Consider the following 22,909-nt stretch of genomic DNA (forward strand, 5'->3'; position numbering starts at 1 on the left):
TATAGATGGGAAAATAAACCTTGAAAAAGGAAAGAGAATGGTTGGGGACACTTAGAAGTTTTTAAATGGTTGGAGAAGGGAGTGAACCTCATGACAAAATAATCTTCATTTTCTAAGTAAAATTAGAGATAAGACTTTCTGTTGACAGTTAACACACAGAATTTCAAGGTTGAAAACAATGTCAGAAGACATCTTGTTTAACATATATCTGAGCAAAACTTCCCATGCATACATGCTATCCTGGACAAATGTTCAGTATCTTGAAAGCAGGGAATCTTTCATGTTTATCTTTTGTACCTCCCCACCTCCTCACTTTCCCCTGCCAATATAGTACCTGGAATATAATAAGGTATTTAATAAATGTTTATTGGGTGATTGATTGGTGATTGATTGGTACAGTCTCTGCTTGGGAATGTGATTGAGAATTGATAAGATTTCTAAAAGAATTGTTTGCTAGCAGCAAGGACTCAAATGAAATTAGGTAACATTAATTAGTAGTAGACAAAACTAGTACAATTTGGGGACTTTTTCCAATTACATTCAATAGCCTAGGAACAAAAGTAGACTAAACAGATGGTAGAGATTAGGTTGCATGGGAGTTTTTGGAGATTAACACAGCAGTAAGAAAAGAAGTTTAAAGGGATGAAGGAATCTATAGTAAGGGTAATAATGTTCCTGAAATGTCTGGCCACAGAAACTTAAATTGGGTGGGAAAGCAAGTAAAGCAAGAACAAGAACAATGAACTTTGCAGAATAGTTCTTTGGCTCCACCAGAGTAGGAAGCCACTGACTGACTGGCCAGATAAACATCTGGATGGACAAGAAAATATCAATCACCAGAAAAAAGGACCGTCAGAGCCTTGGCAAATTAAGAGCTCTACTGCTGACTAAGTCACTCTCATTTGCTAAATGAAACAGTGATAGTGTGGTGTTCTTGTAATGTGCTGGACCAGGAGGGTTATTCTTTCTTTCTTGACTCCTACCTTTTTGTGGGTGGAACTGCTTCTCTTCAATCATACCTTTGGCCACTCCCTTCTGATGTTACTTTTTCTGTAGCCACTCCTAACTCACCTCAAAGAAAGGACTTTCCTTTCAAAATGGAATTTAGAGTTGAAAAAACCCCATTTCCTCTTCTACCAGCTCATTATAATCTGCCCCAGACAAACTGACTCTTCATTACTTAGGGATAAAGGTCTTGGATAATACTTATCTCATTCTTGTCTCTCTGACTCTCTGTCTTTCTATATATGTATGTATTCACCTGTTTCTCTTTTTGTCTGTCTGGGTGTATGTTTCTGTCTCTCTCTGTCTCTGTCTTTATCTATCTGTCTGTCTGTCTGTCTGCCTCTGTGTATGTGTCTTTCTCTATTTCTCCCTCTCTCTCCCTCTTCCTTCCTCTCTTTCCCTCTTTCTTCCTCCTCCTCCTTCCTGTCCCCCTGTCTCTATCTGTCTGTCTCTCTGCCTCTGTGTGTGTGTGTGTGTGTGTGTGTGTGTGTGTGTTTCTGTCCTCTCCTTCCCTCCCTTTTCTTTCCCTTTGGGAAATTTTAAAATATTAGAATCAATAATTTTCTTTCTATTACTCTGAGCCCCAGTCAGAGAATTGCTCTGGAAAAAATATATATCAAAATATGTATCATAGTTATAAAATATATTTCTCTCTCCCTCCCAGGTGCTTCCGTCTTTTCTGTGCTTCATTTTTCAGGAAAATAATGCAATAGTTTACTGTGCTTATCATACTTAAATAAAAATAAATAGAAAATTAATTGAACATTAAGACTTGGAGAATGCCAAAGATTCTGCTAAAAAGCTATTAGAAATAATTCATAACTTTAGAAAAGTTGCAAGATACAAAATAAATCCACATAAATCCTCCGCATTTTTACACATTACCAACAAAATCCAACAGCAAGAGATACAAAGAGAAATTCCATTCAAAATAACTGTCAATAGAATAAAATATCTGGGACTGTATCTACCAAAGGGAAGTCAGGAATTATGTGAGCAAAATTACAAAACACTTGCCACAAAAATAAAGTTAGATTTAAATAATTGGAAAGACATTCAGTGCTCTTGGATAGGCCGAGCGAATATAATAAAGATGACAATACTCCCTAAACTAATCTATTTATTTAGTGCTATACCAATCAGACTCCCAAGAAATGATTTTAATGACCTAGAAAAAAATAACAACAAAATTCATATGGAAGAACAAAAGGTCGAGAATTTCAAGGGAATTAATGGAAAAAAATCAAATGAAGGTGGCCTAGCTGTACCTGATCTAAAACTATATTATAAAGTAGCAGTCACCAAAACCATTTGGTATTGGCTAAGAAATAGATTAGTTGATCAGTGGAATAGGTTAGGTTCACAGGACAAAACAGTGAATAACAATAGCAATCTAGTGTTTGACAAACCCAAAGATCCCAACTTTTGGGATAAGAATTCATTATTTGACAAAAACTGCTGGGAAAACTGGAAATTAGTATGGCAGAAATTAGGCATGGACCCATACTTAACACCACATACCAAGATAAAATCAAAATGGGTCCATGATTTAGGCATAAAGAACGAGATCATAAATAAATTAGAGGAACATAGGATAGTTTATCTTTCAGACTTGTGGAGGAGAAAGACATTTGTGACCAAAGGAGAATTAGAGATCATTATTGATCACAAAATAGAAAGTTTTGATTACATCAAATTAAAAAAACTTTTGTACAAACAAAACTAATGCAAACAAAATTAGAAGGGAAGTAACAAAATGGGAAAACATTTTTACAGTTAAAGGTTCTGATAAAGGTCTCATGTCCAAAATATACAGAGAATTGATTCTAATTTATAAGAAATCAAGCCATTCTCAATTGATAAATGGTCAAAGGATATGAACAGACAATTCTCAGAGGATGAAATTGAAACTATTTCCATTCATATGAAAGAGTGTTCCAAATCACTACTGATCAGAGAAATGCAAATTAAGACAACTCCGAGATATCACTACACACCTGTCAGATTGGCTAAGATAACAGGAAAAAATAATGATGAATGTTGGAGGGGATATGGGAAAACTGGGACACTGATGCATTGTTGGGGGAGTTGTGAAAGGATCTCACCATTCTGGATAACAATCTGGAATTATGCCCAAAAAGTTATCAAACTGTGCATACCCTTTGATCCAGGATTATATCCCAAAGAAATACTAAAGAAGGGAAAGGGACCTGTATGTGCCAAAATGTTTGTGGCAGCCCTTTTTGTAGTGGCTAGAAACTGGAAAATGATTGGATGCCCATCAATTGGAGAATGGTTGGGTAAACTATGGCATATGAATGTTATGGAATATTATTGTTCTGTAAGAAATGACCAGCAGGATGAATACAGAGAGGCTTGGAGAGACCTACATGAACTGATGCTGAGTGAAATGAGCAGAACCAGGAGATCATTATACACTCAACAATGATATTGTATGAGGATGTATTCTGATGGAAGTGGATATCTTCAACATAGAGAAGATCTAATTAAGATCTAATTGGTCAATGATGGACAGAATCAGCTACACCCAGAGAAAGAACACTGGGAAATGAGTGTAAACTGTTTACATTTTTTGTTTTTCTTCCCAGGTTATTTTTACCTTCTAAATCCAATTCTTCCTGTGCAACAAAAAAAAAATCAGTTCTGCACACATATATTGTATCTAGGATATACTATAACATATTTAACATGTATGAGAATGCCTGCCATCTAGGGGAGAGGGTGGAGGGAAGGAGGGGAAAAATCAGAACAGAAGGGAGTGAAGGGGATAATGTTGTAAAAAAATTAACCATGCATATAAAAAAAATGTTAAAAATAAAAGTTAAAAAAAGAACATTAAGACATGAAAATAAGTTCTAGGGAGGAAAGATCCACATTCACTCAGGAGTCAGACAAGGGAAATAGGAAAAGAAAGGAGGAGAATAAAGAGAGAAAAAGTGGGTGCATATTCATACAGTTCCTACTATGTGCTAAGTACTTGACAATCGTTTTCTCATTTGATCTTCTCAACAACCCTGTGAGATACATGCTGTTATTGCCCCCATTTTACAGTTGAGGAAACTGAGGCAAACAAAGATTAAGTGATTTGCTAAGAGTCATATGGTTAGGAATTGTCTGAGGTTTGAACCAAATTCCAGGAAAGAAGGAAAAGTGGGAAAGGGAGGGAGGGAGGGATGGAAGTGGGGTACAGGGAAGGAGATAAAGAGGAAGGAAGAGAAGGAGAGATTGAGGGGAAAAGGGAAGGGATCGAGAAAGAATGAGAGAGGGAAAAAAGGGAAGAAGGGAAGGAAAAAAGGGAAAGAGGGAAGGAGGGAAGGGAAGGAGGGAAGGGAAGAAGGGAAAGAGGAAGGGAAAGAAGAGAGAATAGAGGGAGAGAGGGAAAGAAGGAAGGGATGGAGGAAGAGAATGAGGGAGAGAGGAAAAGAAAAAGGGAGGGAAGAAAAGAAGGAGGAAAGGAGGACAGAGGGAGGGAGGAAGGGAGAGAGAGAGAAGGACAAAGAGATGGAAGGAGGGAGGGTGAGAGAAAGGGAAAGGGAGAGAGGGAGGAAAGGTGAAAGGAAGGAAGGAAGAAAGGAAGGAAGAAAGGGAGGGAGGGAGGGAGGAAAGAAGGAAGGAAGGAAGGAAGGAAGGAAGGAAGGAAGGAAGGAAGGAAGGAAGGAAGGAAGGAAGGAAGGAAGGAAGGAAGGAAGGAAGGAAGGAAGGAAGGAAGGAAGGAAGGGAGGGAGGGAGGGAGGGAGGGAGGGAGAAAGGGAGGGAGGGAGGAAGGAAAGAAGGAAGGAAGGAAGGAAGGAAGGGAGGAAGGAAAGAAGGAAGGAAGGAAGGAAGGAAGGAAGGAAAGAAGGAAGGAAGGAAGGAAGGAAGGAAGGAAGGAAGGAAGGGAGGAAGGAAAGAAGGAAGGAAGGAAGGAAGGAAGGAAGGAAGGAAGGAAGGAAGGAAGGAAGGAAGGAAGGAAGGAAGGAAGGAAGGAAGGAAGGAAGGAAGGAAAGAAAGAAGGAAGGAAGGAAGGAAGAAAGGAAGGAAGGAAGGAAGGAAGAAAGGAAGGAAGGAAGGGAGGGAGGGAGGAAGGAAAGAAGGAAGGAAGGGAGGGAGGGAGGAAGGAAAGAAGGAAGGAAGGAAGGAAGGAAGGAAGGAAGGAAGGAAGGAAGGAAGGAAGGAAGGAAGGAAGGAAGGAAGGAAGGAAGGAAGGAAGGAAGGAAGGAAGGAAAGAAGGAAGGAAGGAAGGAAGGAAGGAAGGAAGGAAGGAAGGAAGGAAGAGAGGGAGGGAGAAAGGAAGGAAGGAAGGAAGGAAGAAAGGAAGGAAAGAAGGAAGGAAGGAAGGAAGAGAGGGAGGGAGAAAGGAAGGAAGGAAGGAAGAAAGGAAGGAAGAAAGGGAGGGAGGAAGGAAGAAAGGGAGGGAGGGAGGAAGGAAGGGAGGGAGGAAGGAAGGAAAGAAGGAAGGAAGGAAGGAAAGAAGGAAGGAAGGAAGGAAGGAAGGAAGGAAGGAAGGAAGGAAGGAAGGAAGGAAGGAAGGAAGGAAGGAAGGAAGGAAGGAAGGAAGGAAGGAAGGAAGGAAGGAAGGAGGGAGGAAATGGAAGAAAGGAGGGAGGGACACCCAGAAAGAGAGAAAAGAAAAAAAGAGTACTTTTCTGAGATACTATCTCTTTTTGGATTGCTTGGCTGTCCACAATAGAAGAGAATAACTATATTGTCAATCAAAATCCAGACTCTAACAGCCACAGGGTCTGAGAAACTCCCAGGAGAATTGAAGACAGAAGCATTGGGTATTGTTTTTCTTACCAGCAAGCATCTATCTCCAGCATCTTTGTCTCCTGGCAATACCAAAGGGCATTAAATATTATTAATATCAAACCCAATACCTATCATAGTATTCCCTCAAAGAAGGGTGGAGAAATTAGGGAAGGTCAGACTTTGACTTGAGATGAAAAATGGATAATTTATTGGCCAAGAAGTCAGAGCAGTGAGAGGAAGAAATAGCTTCCATATAGCAGGGACAACATGAAGTTTTCCACAGGATTTGGAAGGCCATAGTCAAAAATGAGGAGAGAACTATTCCTTTGATAATGGATTTCAGAGAGAAGGCAAGACTTTTTGAGGAAGAAAAAAATTTATGAAATTGAAGGAAAAGGCTCTAGTTTACCATGAGTATATGGAAGGGAAAAAGGGAAAATAGAGGGGTCTGTAATAAAGATACAAAACAAATTATATTTTAAAGCATTAATGGAGTTAGCTATTTAATGGTGAATTCTTTTTGTAAATTAATTATCTCTTTACCTTTAATTTATGTCAGCAAACTTAAACTTTCACATAAGTCAATTTTTTTTCTAATAGGTGTACCATAAGGTTTCTAGTCATACCAACTGGCACTGGGCAAATGACTCATCTGGCATCAGCAGGTCCCCACAACTATGTCTGTAGTGTTGAGAGGAGGGTCAAAGCACTTGAAGGGTTGAACCTTTTTCAAAATGTTGCATTATTGAAATAAATAGAGAAATGATCCTCAGGGAAATGAACAGAAACTAATTAAAATTGATAAAGAAAGCAATCTTATCCAGAAATAGAGGATAGAGGAGAAAGCATCCTTGAGATTGATCAGTTTGAAATCCTGCAGTATTGACTTGTATGCCTGCTACATGCTCAATGAGAATCACTTCAATCTGGATATTTCCTCATGGGGCCAGATTTCTGACTGGGCAAGAAGAGAAGAGAGGAAGGGTAGAGAAGATGGAAGGAGCTAGTTTCTGTTCCAACTTTATAGATGATGATTGTTACACTAAGTGGTTAGAGGTAGGTCATTGCTAAAGCTATAGCTTCAAAGGAGGAGTCTCTTCTCCCTTTATTTGCCATGGCCTTCAGTCCAATCTTTATATTGATGATGGTGGAATTCCAAAAAGAATCTGAGAGTACCCTTATCTGTCATTGCTCTCTCTAGGATGATGATGTGGTAATGGCATATTGCTATATTACTAGGAACAAGTCACATAACTACTTTGGATGTCTCATTTTCCTCATTTATAAAAATGAGGGTCAAAATATTTGTAATGCCTACCTAACAAATTTGTTGCAAGACTCAAATAAGATAATGTGTGAATAAAATGTTTTGTAAACTTTAAGGTGCTCCAGTTACTATTTCCACAATTAGGATTCAGTGACCTCGAAACCATTGACAAACTGTTAAATGCTGGGAATAATTATGATAGTTATTCACAATACCTAGTTTTTCATCTACTTATATATGTAATTATACAAAGTCAACCTATATCTCTTTACAGTTTATCCCTAACTGCATTCAGCATCATTTTGGCCCTGCAATATAATCTGCTCAGATTCAAACAATTGCTTTCACAGGACAAGTTGTCAAAAAATAGGACTGTCTGTCCCAGCCAAATAGGGAAGTCTGGTCAAAGTCACCTTAGCATTTTTAGTTCTTTCTACCTTAAGCTTCCCATCTGTTATTTGAGGAATAGGAAATCAAAACAGACTATGTCTATTAGGGCCTATGAGAAGGCCCCTGGGTTAAAAGTACTATGTGGATACTACCCAAGGGACATCATTTTAGTGGCTATGGAGTAGTGGGACAAATAAAAGGTGGTCTAAGCTTTATACCACCTATAACTCCTACTCCTAAAGTACTCTTTAGGTTCTGCTTTTGGTGTATATTGTGTAAAGGTGACATAATGAACCCAATGCTGGCATTGTGGTGATTTATTTTCCAGCAATGGTAATAATTTGTCCAAGTCATTCACATTTTCTGTCTTCTAGCCCTTAGCCGGTATCTGGCACAGAGTGGGCACTTAATAAATACTTTTTGACTTGATTCCTTGTAAGAAACTCAGAGTGGTTAGTAGAAAGGTTGGTGAATTTGGTATCAGGGATCTATCTTGGTTCTATCTCTTTCCACCTAGGAGACCTTGGGAAAATCAGTTGCCTCTTTTCCTCAACTGAGGCTCATTAGAGTCGCCAGGATCAATTCCAGTTCAAAAATGTATGACAAACTCTGGCAAAATATGTATCTGTGATGAAGGAAAATACATGTAGCCATGGTTCTTTTTATGAAAAAAATAATAATAGGTCTAAAGCAACAAAAAATAAGATCTTTATCTCATTAGTACCATTTTCTAAGCAGCTGAGCTAATCTAACTAGACCACATACCACAAGAGTTAAGATCCTGAATTAGTCATTTTTCAGTTGTGTCTAATTCTTTATGACCCCCATTTGGGGTTTTCTTGGCAAAGATACTGGAGTAGTTTTCCATTTCCCTCTCCAGCTCATTTTACAGAAGAGTAAACTGAGACAAATAGGTTTAAGTGACTTGTATAGGGTCACACAATTAGTGTTACATAAGGTAAAATTTGAACTCAGGTCTTTCTGATTCTAAGTCCAACATTGCATCACCCAGCTGTACTGAGGTTTAAATTCAGACTAAACTACTTTGTATTTCTGTGACAATTTCTTCATCTATGCAAGGAGGTATGATGGATGCAGGATCTTTAAGATACCTTAGAGCTTTACTCTATGGTTCAACACCTGCTATGTCTATGTCAATAAAACAAGTTGAAAAAATAGCAACATCCTATGTTTTCATTCAGTAATAATGATTTAACTTTGTATTTTAACAAATTGGTCATCTACCTGCTCATCATTTCTTTTGGTTTTTTTTAAATAGTACCTTTTTGTTTTCAAAAAAACATGCGAAATACATGCAAATACATTGCAAAACCAAATTTTTCTTCCTCCTTTATTCCCCCCACTCTCTCTCCCCTAGATAGCAGTTAATCCAATATATGTTAAATACTGCTCATCATTTCTTATAGAAAAATAGTATTCCATTACATTCGTATAACACAGCTTTTTCAGACATTCTCCAATTGATGGGCATCCCCTCAATTTCCTATTCATTGTCACCACAAAAAAAAAAAAAAGCTGCTATAAATATTTTTGTATATGTGGGTTTGAGGAAGTTCTAAATGTGGTTGGCAAAGAGAAACTGAAGAATTGATAAAAATTATTCCCTGGAGCAGGCAAGAAGAAGGCTCTGATAATCAAGATCATTTTAGTTTCATGGTCCCACTCTCTGGGGGTAGTCCAGTCAGAAATCCAAGTTATATCAAGTCCCTGAGGCTAAATTCTCCCTATAAAACAACTTATGGCCCATGGTTTTGCTATTGCCCTCCTTTGGATCAGTCTGCCACTGGCTGGCAGGCTGCCTCGTGGTGTCTTTCCCCTTACGCATCCCTTATGCCATGTAGCATTTCCTCTAACTCCATTATACTTCTCAACCCCACTACTTATAGCTAACTTTTTTAGAGTGTTTAAGTTCCTTTCAGGATTTAGCTTGCCAGCTAAGGACATACCCCAACCTCATGGAGTGTTCTCTTTCTACTTGGTAATTATAAGTTCCACTAAGGAACTTGTCTTTCATACACTGTCTCACTATATTTCATATTTACCATTTTTGGTGTCTAGTATCCCTTCATTTTGTCTATAACCTCTTTCCTAAATAAACCTCTCTTTTACCAAAGAGAATGCTAATGTGAATATTTCACATGACTGGACCCTAATTTTGGTGTCTACCATCATCTGATGCTTACATAAGTCACATCAGGTTCTTTCCCCTTTTTTATGATCTCTTGGATGCAGACCTAGTCGTAAGACTTACATGGAAAGACTTAGATGAATTTATGCCGAGTGAAGTGAGCAAAATCCAGAGAACATTGTGCACAGTAGTAGCAACATTGTACAATGTTCAATTTTGATAGACTTAGCTCTTCTCAGTAATTAAACGATTTAAGACAATTCTAAAATTCAAAATGGAAAATGCATTCAACATCCAGAGAAATAACTGTGGAATCTGAATGGAGATTGAAGTATATGCTTTTCATTTTTTTAGTTTTTTTTTTCTTTCTTGTGGTTTTTCCCTTCTATTCATATTCTTTCACAACATGATTAATGTGAATATATGTTTAATATATATATATAGATAGATAGATATATAAAACCTATATCATATTGCTTACTGTCTTGGGAAAAGGGAAGGGGAAAATTCAAAACTCAAAATGTTATAAAAGTGAAAATAAAGTACTATTAAGTGGGAGAAAAATACTTGAATGAAGGTCTTCTCTAGGAGTGCCTTGAACCAGTGAAATAATAGAGCTGGTTTAAAAAAAAAAACTTGCATTTATATATTTTTTAATTTATGTGTGTGAAAATTGGATTACTTGCTGTCTAGCAGAGGGGGAAAGGGAAGGAGAAAAATTTGGAATACAAGCTTTTTTGCAAGGGTGAATATTGAAAATTATCTTTGTCTGTATTTTGGAAATAAAAAAAAAACTATTATGGGGCAGCTAGGTGGTGCAGTGGATAGAGCATCAGCCTTGAATTCAGGAGGATCCGAGTTCAAATCCAATCTCAGACACTTAACACTTCCTAGCTTGTGACCCTGGGCAAGTCACTTAACTCCAGCCTGGAAAGGGGGGGGGGGGACACTATTATGTGTGTGTACGTGTGTGTATGTATATATGTATATATGTATATATATATATATATATATATATATATATATATATATATATATGTATGTATGTATATGTAGTGTATTGAGGGTTTCTTTGTTTCCCCCCCTGAGGCAATTGGGGTTAAGTGACTTGCCCAAGGTCACACAGCCAGGAAGTGTTAAGTGATTGAGGCCACATTTGAACTCGGGTCCTCCTGACTTCAGGGCTGGTGCTCTATCCACCAACTAGCTGCCCCTGGTGTATTGAGGTTTGCATGGTTCTTTATAGTCACAAATCATAGTAGTGAGAGAGACCTCAAGAGGCTAGCTGACCTAACCCGGTGCTTTCAGGGAGTTAAAATATGATTTTTTCCCAGACTTTTCTTAGCCATCCTCCTCATCCTCCCCTTGGGCTCTGCCAGAGACTCTGGACTCTGATAGGTAAGTTCCCAGCCCACCACACACTTTCTATTTCCAAACCTTACCACCACACTTAAAAGCCCTCTATTTTCTAGCTCCCTTCTGATCTTCAAGTCTTTATCCATTAGAATATGTTCTTTGAAGGTAGTATCAGCCTTGTTTGCTTATAACTTACCCCTAATATCCTATCACAATTCTAATACTCAACATTTTCAGCATAGCACAGTACCTGGTACACAGTAAAAGATTAGTAAATGCTCTCTTATTCAATCATTCATCTCCTTTGCACATATGAGAAAACTAAAGCTCAGGAAGTCATGAGTTGCCCAAGATCACACAGTTAATTAGTAATAGAAGTAATAGAAAAAGAGTATTATTTCTAAAGTCAGATGATCTGAATTAAAATCATGCCTCTGATACATTCTACCTGTGTGAACTTGGGCAACTTATTTTACCACTCTGAGACCCAGGTTCTTAGTTTATAAAATGAGGAGGCTGAGTGAGATGTCCACCCGGCATTTCTTCCAGCAAGGTCTATAATATCTGATAGGTTATAGTAGATTATGTAAGTATAGACTTACACAGTAAACTTATATAGTACACTAACTACTTCCCAAAGCATCCCTGTCCTATCCACTGAGGTTTTCTGACTATTATTCTTCCCAACATATATGAACTTCCTTCAAAACACTTTAATTTGTCTTATAAGAAAGTAGAATGTCCCTTAAATCTGGCAAAAGCTTAGTATTTCCATTTTACACATGGGGAAGCTGAAGTAGTAACAAAAGAAATAGTTTAGCCAAACTTGCCCATTTTATTCTTTGGTGGAGACAGAAGTAGATAGGAAAATGTTCCATTTTTGCCAGTGACCATTCATTACTAGCCCCATCTCTGCTTTCTGAAGCGAATCAGATGAATCAGTAAACAGGTGGCAGGGCATACTTGCTCCTCCTCCACTGACATCTTTCATAATTAACACAAACCCTGGATCTCTATGCCCTTCCTAGGGGACCCTCATTGTACAGGCATAAACCTGGCAGAGATGGCACTGAGCTTAACAAGTACTTCCACCATGCCAGATGATAAGCAAAAGATAAACCACTTTATACATCATATTAGCTAAAAGTATTTCTTTTCACCATTTTCTTCTTCTGTTTATCCCAAAATGATATTAAAAATGGGGTAGAAGAGAGAGGATTGGATCCTGAACTCCAATTTTAGCATAGTTAATTGTGACCAAATGATCTGACCCATTCCCTGCTCCTGTCTTCACCAGAATACACCCATATGCTACATCACCCATTTCAGCAGAGAGGAGTGTCTGAAAAGAAGGAAATCTGAAAGCATACTAATGAAGAAAAGGAAGAACCTCCTCTAGTTGTTCTGGAATGATACAGCTGACTGACCCACATTAGGTCCCAGGCTAAGCCCCACTTTGTCATCATTGGGGTCCTGATTAGTTCAGAGTGAATGTAAATAACAATTGTTTCTGTTTTGGCCAGAAATCCTAAGGATCTTTCCCTCCCAGATTAGATTTTTTTGGTTTTTATGACTAGATAAGAGAGATTATTCTTCACCTCAATTCTGACCTAACTTTATTCACTGATGGGGCATTGCTTCAGTCAAACTGAGACCTGTTAAAGACCTTAGCTTAAAAGGCCAAGGTCCTCCACTGCATCTAGGGCAATGTCCAGTTTTTCTGATCTAGATCTTGCCATTGGCCTTAGTGGCTCTGGAAAAGAAAGGCTGGTGACTTTGCACAGCTCTCTTTCACTTCAATCCAATCCACTTATATGTCATGACAATACTTCCCTGCCATCATGATCTTCATGGTCTAACAAACAGCTTGTAGTAAAGACATCAGATCTTTCCAGGAAAGCACACAATAGCAATGGCCCAAACCTTGGTTTTCAGAGTCCTAACCTGTGGCCCCAATGAACTTGAAGAACAGAACATGAATCCTTTGGGGTAAAACGTCTTAATGTGCCAGATGAATATTGTAAGCCTGTCAAGAAATAGCTTACATATTGTAAACTTTAAGGACATTAGACTTGAAATCAGAAAGATTTGGATTCAAATTTTGCCTCAGAAATTTACTAGTTGTGTGATCATGGATAAGAAATTTAATCTCTCTGAGTCTTAATTTTTTCATCTAGATAATGACCACAACTATCTCATAGGATTGCTATGAGGATCAAATAAGATGAAATACGGAAAGGTTGGCAAACCTCAAAATGCTATCTAAATTTGCTGTTATTACTATCATTATCCCCCTGTAGAATATGAGTTCTCTGGATTCCCAGCACTGAGAAAAATGTCTTATACATAAGAAAATAAATGTTGGATTTTTCTAAGGCTTGGGTAAAATAGAAGACAATTTTGTCAGAAATCAACACTGAGATTGCTTGCTGTCTTAAAGGGGAGAGGGAAGGGAGGAAGGAAGAAAATTGGAACTCAAAATTGTATAGAAAATGAATGTGAAAATTTGCCTTTACATGTAATTGGAAAAAGATACTATTAAAAATGTTTAAAGAAGAAATCAGCATGGGGGGGGAGTAAAGAGGAGATATTCAAGAAGTAAGTCTAAGAGAAATATAAAATAATTCATATCTATTTTCTCCTTTTTTTTTTTTGCAAAAGCATTTGGATTGTACTTGAATTCCTCTCCTTGTCAACCTTTCCTGCTGTCTATTAGGAATTGCCTGAGAGTAGATGTCTGCATTTATATGGTTCCCTCAAGACTTTTCTGCAAGAACCTGACATATTAATATCATTTAATTTCCATTAATGTTTTAAATGTTAAAATATGGAAATAGATCACATTATTGTTTGATTACTTTCTAAATTCCATTAGTTCACAGACATTACAGGCTTATGTTGGAGGGAAACTGTCAGTCCATCCAAACTTGGGGAGATCTTGGTTTCCTATTTCCCAAGACTGGCATGGGGAACTGGCACTGGTTAGGTCAACACAATCTGCTGTTTGGATTCTCATTGCTGTCTTTACCTTTTTTTTTTTCTGTTCTTTTCTTCTGTTCTGAATTCATTCCAGTAATGATCCCCTCTGACTAACTGAAAGAAATGGACACATCTGTCCTTCCCATGACACTAAATAGAGGGGCACCTATAATGTAATAAAATAGCATCATTGCTTACAGAATCCAACTGAATGGGGATCCCCAGGTTTTGATGAAGATTAGGCAATGCAAAAGAAGGGAAAGGAATATGAGTTTGATTAGAGGTCTCAGAAGATTAGGATCATGCCTATTGCTTGATTCTTCAAAGATAGTGAGGAAAGGAAAGAAAAGGATACTTTGAGTGTGTTCTACCCATTATTAAAATTTTAGGTCAATGCATCTAGAAAAAAAGTCAAACATATATATATATAAAGATGATGTTTTTAAAAAAGATTTTTAAGTGCTATGTTTTTTTAAATGGGGCTAATCATTGAAGCATAGATCAAAGTACATTAGGAAAAAACCACACTGAACTTAGGACTCAGAAGATTTGGGTTCAAATCCCATGTGTTACCTGTGTGATCTCAAGCAAGAAACTGCTCTGAACCTCAGTTTCCTCATTTGTAAAATTAAAAGTTAAACTAATTGACCTCTAAGGCCCCTTCCAGCTCTAAAGCTATTATTCTATGAGGTTTTTTTTAACCATTTCTCCTAAATAAATGCCTGGAAGAGCTTCAAAAGCACTTTCTCCTGAATCTATCTTCCTTTGGCATCTAGGTCATTGATAAAGATGGTATCTATGACCTAGATACTTCTTCCTTTCCAAGAGGAGTTCCTAAACCCGCCCCCACTCCCAGCCATCTCACATATCAATTTATCTTCTTGTGATTGGTTCATTTACTTTTTGTTTTCTACAATTTCGAAATTCATCATTCACAGAGAATTAGATAATGTCAATAAATTGGATATTGACAAAAAAAAATAGGCAAGAGCATTCAGAAGGGAGGATGCTCGACTTCCTGAGAACCTCTAGTTTTGAATCAGAGAATCATAGGATTAAAACTCAAAGAAACACTAGAAGCAGCTGTTTAAAATCCAATCCTCTCACTTATAGATGCATCCCAAAAAGGTGAAATCCCAAGGTCATACTAATAGTGAGTGACAGAGGCGAGATTTTAAACTAATAATCTGACTTCAAATCCATTTTCTTTCCACTATATTATGCTCCTCACTCAGATCCCTGCTCATAAAAGCCTCCACCTGACCCTAACATCTGGTACAAAGCCAAGAAAGTCATCATCTGCCATTCCGGATGTCAGTGATCAGAATACCATTTGTCTCTTTCTAAATCACCCGCTCACATAGCTAAGATATTTGCTGTACAGGATGATCTGGAGCCAAGAAACTACCAGATATATGAGTGTGTGTGTGTGTGTGTGTGTGTGTGTGTGTGTGTGTGTGTGTGTGTTTGTGTGTGTGTAGGGGATAGAGATGCAGGTAGGTAGATGAATATGTATTATGTGCATGAATGACTATGAGTACCTGTTAGCAAATAAGCAGTATGTGCATGGGTGAAACACACATGTATCAGTATCTCTGAGTGGAAGTATATGTGAATAGAAAGAGTAAGTATGTGCTGAGGTAGGTATATTGGGAGCATGGGGAATGTGATGTGTTTGTGAATTTGTCTACAGGATAGAGATGGACAAGTGAATGTGAAGAGAGATCATCAGCAAGTATTTGTGAATCTATAGTCAGATTTAAATTCCAGAAAAATTGTCAACCTATTTCCACTACCTAGAATTCCCTGCCTTACAGATTCTATTGCTATTATTCAATTATGTTCAACTTTTCATAATCCCATTTGGGGCTTTCTTGGCAAAGCTACTAGAGTGGTTTGCTATTTCTTTCTCCAGCTCATTTCACAAATGAAGAAACTGAGGTAAACCAAAACTTTCCCAGGGTTACACAGTTAATAAGTGTTTGAGGCCAGGTTTGAACTCATGAAGGTAAGAGTTCTTGATTCCAAGCCCAATGCTCTATCCACTATGCCTACCAGATCTTAGACGTTTATTAAAAACATCTTGTTAAGGTGATGCTACCATTTCCCCTTAAAAACCTGATAGAAACAACCCAGGACTCTGAACCCAAGGTCTTTAGGAATAGCAATGCTTTCACCAGGGCCTTCAGATATTGCACTGAGAAGCCATCCTTCATAGATGTAGCCTGGCCACTGGTCCCTCAAGAGCTACAACTATAGATACTGAAAATCTAGAAAAGAAAGTTCTTGCCACCAAGGTCCCTGGCACTGTCGAATGGTTCAGCATGAGAAACTGACATAATTTTATTACTAGAAATGACATTAAGGAAGAGAAATGAACATCTGCTTTGTTGTACCCCAAGATCCATGGGACCTATCTAACATGCAACTGAAATCTTTCATATGTGTTGTCTTCCCCATATATGATTATCTTAAGAGTGATGAAGATCTTAATTTCTTTTTGTATCTCTAGTACTTAGCACAGTTCTTTGCACATAGCAAGAGCTTAATAAATGATTTATTCATTTATTCAAGCTGTTCAAGTTTACCCTAATCCTGGTAGGATTCAATTATTCTCATTCTTGCTGATCTGTCCTCTATTTTATTAAATATGGTCTGCACTGTACCATTCCTATCTAACTCTTCATCACCCCATTTAGGCTTTTCTTGGCAAATACTAGAAGGATTTGCCATTTTTTATAATGAGGAAACTGAGGCAATCAGGGCAAAATAACTTGCCCAGGGTCAAACAATGATAAAGTTGTTACTAAAAAATGAGTCTTTCTGGTTCCAGACCCAGTACTTTATCCACTTCACCACCTAACTGCCCCATCACACAATCTAGCATTTGATAATATGATTTGAGGTCAATGAATATATCTTTTACTTTTTTGTCCTCTACCTCATCTCAACAAAGAGGAGATTCCAATGATTTGGTGAAATAGTCTCAGTAACAACAGCTTGACAGAGGGGAAAACACATAAACAATCCAATTGGTATGACAGGAGATGTGTAGAGATGGATGTGTAGAGAAAAAGCAGAACTTTACTTGCTGAGGTCCTCTCTCTTCACTAAAGGCTTGAGCTACTCAGCTGTCTCCAGCCCCTCCTTACTCCAATATATCCTTTCTTCTCACCCCATATTGTCTACTTAAACATTGCCAAAGAGGAGAGAAAAATAGAAATGAACTAGGGGCAGGACGAAAACAATTACTAGCATTAATATAGCTTATAAGTTTTGCAAAGCACTTTACAAATGTAATCTCACTTGATCCCTGACCCATAACAAAAGGCAAACTATATCTATGACCCATGCCAGCAATTGCACATGGAGTCAATCACTAGGAACACCTTTTCCCGGGGACATTAGAAGCAGATGTGTAAGGAAGGAGATAAAAGAATTGTTGATGAAGATAAGGGCATTTCTTCAAGGAAATGGAACTTTCACCATTTTTTTTAAAAGCATGCAAATATGATTTTCACTTTATCCTTGTTCTGTCCTGAAGGAATAAGATGGAAGGAATTTCACAGGAATGGGAAAAGGATTTCTTTTCTCTAATATCATAACCCAGGGAGAAGATAGGCCAGAATTATTCTTGTAGTCAATCAGATATCTTCATGCTATCTTTTCCAAAAGCAAATAAAATGGAAAGAATGAGACAGAAACCACCAAAGCAGAAGACAAAAAGAAGATACCCTTGAGGGACAGGGTCATATAATGAAAAATACCCTAATCTTAGACAACAAACCTAGGTTCCAATCCTAGTTCTGCCATTTTCAAATTATGACTGTAGGTCAAAACACTTTGCCTCTATAATCTTCATGTGTAAAATGTAGATAATATTTGTATTGTCTTCCTCAAGAGGCAGCATAGTAGATAAAGAACTGGCCTTGGAATCAGAAAGACCTGCATTCAAACCTGTGTCTGGTGCATAATGACAGTGTGATCGAAAGAAAGACAACCTCTTAGTGCTTTTAGGAAACTCTAAGCCTATAATCTACTGTAGGATATTACCCGGTGTAGATGTTCCCTTTATCAATGTAGATTGCCAATTCCTCTGTAATTTGCAGTTTGAGAGGTTAAGTTACTTGTCTAAAGTCATATAGTTGGTTTATGTCAAAGACATCTCTTGAACATAAATCTTCTTGAATAATACTTAAAATTCAAAGAGGCTCCCAAAGAACCTCTAGATTCAAGAAAAAACGTTCCAGTTTGAGATGAGTTGTACTTATCATTAAAACCCCAATAGAGTACTAGATCAATTAGAACATTCTAGCATAGGATCATTTTAGCTGTTATAGAGATAAAAAATACCTATATGGAGAAGATAGTTGTTGAGTAAAAGGGGGTGAAATGGAACATGAACCGAAAGGGAAATCTAGCTACATCAGCACCTTTTAGATTTTGGCAGAAGGAAAGGAGGAAGCATATATATATTTGCCTTTCTGACTATCAGCTATCCACCATTAGAAGAACCTCAAGTCAGGAAAGGAAAAGACATAAGCTCCTCGCCAATCCTCCTTCCCCCACAAGCCAGAAGTCGGACTGCTTCTCACTACAAAGTGAACTGCTCTTGCCCTATTTCGGGAATAGCATGGCGCAGAAGCTATATTTGAAAACCGAGGTAAACAAGATCTCAGCCCAAGTGGATGGAGCACAACAGCTGTCTAAGATTAATCGCACACACACAGAGTCATCCGGACACCAGTGGCTTTCCCTTTCATCCTCAAGGGTAACCCCCGGATCTTCTGTTGTTCTTGACCACCCCCGAGGAATCCCGGTCCCTGTGCAGAGCTGCTGCCTGGGGTCCTATAAATGGCACTAGGACTATTTTAATTTCTCCCCGTCCTCCTTCTCTTCCCATCAGTGAGTCGCACCATTCTTATCTGGCTCTCTACACATCCATCATCCTCAAACACCTTCACGTGTATGGTTTTTAATCATCGGGAGCGTGTGTATCGGGTGAAGGGAGGGAGGAAGGGAGGGGAGAAATTTATAGCACTGCATTAAAGACATTTGTTCTCTTTAACGTGCCCGCCCCCTTCACCCCTCCCCCTGGGTTCACACATACAAACACGCGCGCACACACACCTCACACACTCATGCACACACATAATGGGATGAGAAAAGCTGCCTTTTCCCGGGTGCAGCCGCTTTTTCCACAGCTCTCAGGTGCTGGGCTCCTGGGGTTCCGGTAGGGCAGCCCCAAGCGGTCAGCCCCGAGTCCGGAATGGGGGGCCCGGTACTCCCTCTGATTTTCGGCAAAGAACGCGGGCGGGGCAGGGTATGTACAGTTGGGTTTCATTCCTACGTTTTACCCCTCGCCTACCCTACTTTTTTTTTTTTTTTTTTTTTTAATTAAATCCCCATCTCTTCTGTCCTCCACCCGCACTCTCCGAAATCCTCCCTGACCAGTATCAGAGTGGTAGCCAAAAGCTGGCCGAGGCCCGACTAAATCTTCCCAGTTCAAGCGCTCCTCCTTATCTCCCCATTCCCCAAATTCTCACACATTTCCTCTATTTCCCCAGATTCCCCTTCCCTCTCTCCCCCCTCCTCCTCGCCGCCCCAGGTCTCCCCGGCTGAACTGGGCACTCGGGGGCTGCAGGGGCTGCTGGCTAAGCGTGTGTGTGTGCGTGGCGCGCACACACACACACATACACACACAATAACATAACACACTCTCAGACTCAAACCGGAGCATACACGCGCACAGACACACCAATGACACACTCACAGACACAACACATATGTCACAATCCCAGACACGCACACCCTTCCCAGACCCACAAACACAGCATACATATAAAACAATCTCTGAAACACACCACACCTCTACACACACACACGCACAACTTAAATCATTACACTTCAAAAAAAAAAAAAAGAAAGAAAAGAAAAAAGAATCTATCCTAGGGCCAACTGGACACCCTCAACCTTCCCTATTTTCTCAAGTTCCTCATTTCTAAACCGGGGGTTGCGGGGGAGGGGGGGAGGAGCAGGGATGATCTTCTACTCACCTTTGGCGATGGCCTCTCTGCTTCTGTCCTAGCCCGGGGAATTGGGGAAGGGGTCCGGGAAGGGGCGGTGGTGGGGGGCTCGGTGAGAAAGGTGCGTGATCCCCCCACCACAGGGCCTCCAGGTTCACAGGCAGCTCATCGCTCCCGCTGGCCGGCCGCAGACGGGGAGCCGAGTGCTGGGCATATCAGTCCCGAGAGCCGCGCGCAAGCTGTGGCTCCGCAGCTGTCAGGGCGCCGGGGGGCAGCGCATCTGGAGCGCGAGGTTGGGGAGCGAAGGGGTCGGGGTCTGAATCAGGGGAGCTCGGGGTTTGTCTCACCACTCTGACTTTTTGTTTTAAATGCAACAACAGCAACAAAAGACCCACCCACCCCCCCAAACCGAAGCACCGGCTCTGCACAACGACTCCGGGAGAGCCCCGAGTCCGGGAAGGAGGGAGGAAACGGCGCAGGCGGGGATCACGCCGGCGAGGGAGGCGAAGAGGAGGGTGATCGATGGGGAGAGACCCGAAGGTTTAGAGGGCCCCCTCCGACCGCAGTCACGTCGACCGGGCTTCCCCCAGTCTGTGGCTCGCCCGCTCCCTCTCTCACAACATCACCGCGGGAGATTTCCCAGCATCTCGGCGGAAGAGGCGAACAGAATGAACTGCTCGGCTGGTTTCTGGGCGAGAGAGAGAGGCTTGCCCATTAAGCTGCAGCAAGAAGCCAAATCCAAAAGCCAATCTCCAAGCCTCCAAACCACACGTCACCCTATCAGCTGGGAGCGAGAACTGCAACAGTATGACAAGCCTTGCATATTTATTCCTGAGCCGAGGGGGAATTTTCAGATCGCTTGGGCTCCTGTGGCAGGAAAGCCAGGGACAGAATCCCTAGTCCAGAAAACACCAATGTATCCAATTTAAATTTGCCACCCCCACCCCCTATACAGACACACGCGCGCGCGCGCGCACACACACACACACACACACACACACACACACACACACACACACACACCTTTAAAACATACAGCAGCGAGGCACCAAAAACTAGTCTGGCCCACCAGAGTTCTTCTAGCAGGAGGGGAAATAGCCAAGTAGCCTGACCTGAATTTCGCCTTGGGCTCTTCTCAAGTGAACCAGAAGGGAGGGGCTTCGCGGGGCGGGGGGACTGAGAGGAGGGGAAACCGGCAGGGAATGCAGAAGAGGCTTCCCCCCTGTCATTGAAGTAGCCTCCTGCAATTTTGAAATTGAGGTCTATGCCAAGCACATCTGTGGGGTTTAAATATAACAGGGAACCCTTACTCTGTCAGGGACCGCCCTGGTCCTTCGTTGGGAGAAACTGTAACTCTTCTCTCTTTCCTCTCCTCTCTTTCTAGCTTAACAGAATCCAGCCTTTCATCTTCTTAACCAAAACCAAATAACAGCTTGGGAGGGAGTTGTGGTGAGGAATGGTACATATATATTTTTTAATGTTGAAAGCCAAAAATAAAAGAAGGCTGCCTCCCAAATTGCGCTTGGTTTGGAGTCTGAAGACCAAAGAGAGATGGTCCTTGGCGCCTGGCTGAGGTTTGGGGCTTGGCTCTGGGCATAAGCTGTACACATGTAGTCCTGGATTTGATGCCTATAATTTCTTCTATATTTGTCGATCTTAAACTTAATGGTTGAGGGGTGGGATGTATGTCTCTCCCCAGAATATGTACTATCTACTTTATGGTTCTATCAAATTATTGCATTCCCACAGTATTTGTATTCCAGATGCAAGGATACAAATAATGAGTTTACATATAGATTTAGAGTTGTAAGGGGAGAGGTCATTTAGTCCAACTAACTCATTTTGGAATAAGAAAACTGACACCTGGGAAGGTTGTGACCTGACCAAATTCATATAGGTTATGAAAGTAGTTCTAACTCTGGTCCTGTGAATATAGTCCCAGCTGTATTCTACCTCCTCAACCTGGCTAGGAACAGAATGAAATCTGTCAAGACTCCATTCTCCTGAAGCCAGGTTACAGTAAGGGAAAGATTAACTATGACATACTCTGGTTCTCAGAAGAAATGGATAGGTAAAGTTGGTTTCATAATACTAGGTAACCATGTGATTTACCCAAAACCTTAAGCTAGATAATATGAATTCTTTCCCCAATCCCACTTTATATTTCCCATTCTTTCATTCAGATTACATTGAACAATGGACTGGGAATCTAAAGACCTGAGTTCAAATCTCACTTCCGCCACTACTTAGCTAATTGACCTTCTTTGCCCTCTTGTACTCACCGTCTCCAATCTAACTCCTTGCCTCACCTTCTCCAGGGCAGAAGGTTGGAGGGGAGAGGGGATTGTCCTAGTATCCTTAGTCACAGTTTATTTAATGTCACAGTGCCCCCAAGCAATTCTTTAGGACTATCAGGGACCTCCACTCACCCTTCACACTTCACAACTGCCACAAAAGGTATATTGGAATTATGGAGGAATAGGAAGATTAGCCAAAGGAGTGTGTTCTCGTTTCCAGAAATTAGTTTGACGGCAATGCTCCAGGGCCCAATTAATTTCTATTGGGAGTGAGGGTCATGCCATTTAATCATAGCAACTGTACGTAGTCCCCAATCCTAAAACCCCATCAGCTGTTTTCTAGTGGGGAGAGGGATGGATTTTAGTTTGTAACTAAAAACAGCTCTGAAAAAAAACTTGGGGGCAGATGGCAGCTCATTGTTTCCCAATAGCCTTGGAGGATTAGACTAAATGACACCAAAGTTCCCTTCCAGCTCTGAGAGACTATGATTATATGAAATCAGAGACAGAATTTCTCCTTTGAAACTATTTTTCAGCACCTTCTATTTCTAGAAGCAAAAAGTGTTAGTGGGTAAGGAGGTGATCCCTCTGTACTTCCAGGGACAATAATGTTTATAGCAAGAGCATATAGCTGGGCAGAAGACATGGGTACATATGCATTAGAGGGTCTGATACTGGAACTCAAGTCCCA

General features: G+C 40.1%; 2 protein-coding genes across 5 annotated transcripts in view; one reads left to right on the plus strand and one right to left on the minus strand.

Annotated features, from left to right (window-relative positions):
- Positions 1-21,211, minus strand: part of SLC8A3 (solute carrier family 8 member A3) — a 208,390-nt gene extending 187,179 nt beyond the window's left edge. For 2 of the 3 annotated variants that reach the window (XM_074290154.1, XM_074290152.1), the window contains exon 1: positions 19,952-20,307. The gene's annotated coding sequence lies outside the window, so the exon portion shown is untranslated. Of the gene's footprint in view, positions 1-19,951; positions 20,308-20,944 lie in introns of those variants that run through there. The other variant, XM_074290153.1, reaches the window with a different exon arrangement.
- On the plus strand, positions 19,043-21,437 carry LOC141556280 (uncharacterized). 2 transcript variants are annotated; one of them, XM_074290157.1, is made up of 3 exons: positions 19,043-19,218; positions 20,302-20,726; positions 21,306-21,437. In XM_074290157.1, exons 1-3 carry the CDS (start codon positions 19,165-19,167, stop codon positions 21,334-21,336), a joined length of 510 nt encoding a protein of 169 aa, XP_074146258.1. In that variant the 5' UTR covers positions 19,043-19,164; the 3' UTR covers positions 21,337-21,437. The 2 variants fall into 2 exon arrangements, with proteins under 2 accessions (XP_074146258.1, XP_074146257.1); XM_074290156.1 differs by having other exon boundaries at positions 20,302-21,437.
- Positions 21,438-22,909: the final 1,472 nt, after the last annotated feature.

The sequence above is a fragment of the Sminthopsis crassicaudata genome, chromosome 2 (genome assembly GCF_048593235.1).
Source record: "Sminthopsis crassicaudata isolate SCR6 chromosome 2, ASM4859323v1, whole genome shotgun sequence".
Classification (NCBI taxonomy): Eukaryota; Metazoa; Chordata; class Mammalia; order Dasyuromorphia; family Dasyuridae; genus Sminthopsis; species Sminthopsis crassicaudata.

Coding starts and splice junctions, on each gene's coding strand:
- LOC141556280 (XM_074290156.1), top strand. CDS start 19,165: ATGGGGGGCCCGGTACTCCCTCTGATTTTCGGCAAAGAACGCGGGCGG. Junction 19,219..20,301: donor AAGAACGCGGGCGGGGCAGG/GTATGTACAGTT, acceptor ATGCAACAACAG/CAACAAAAGACCCACCCACC.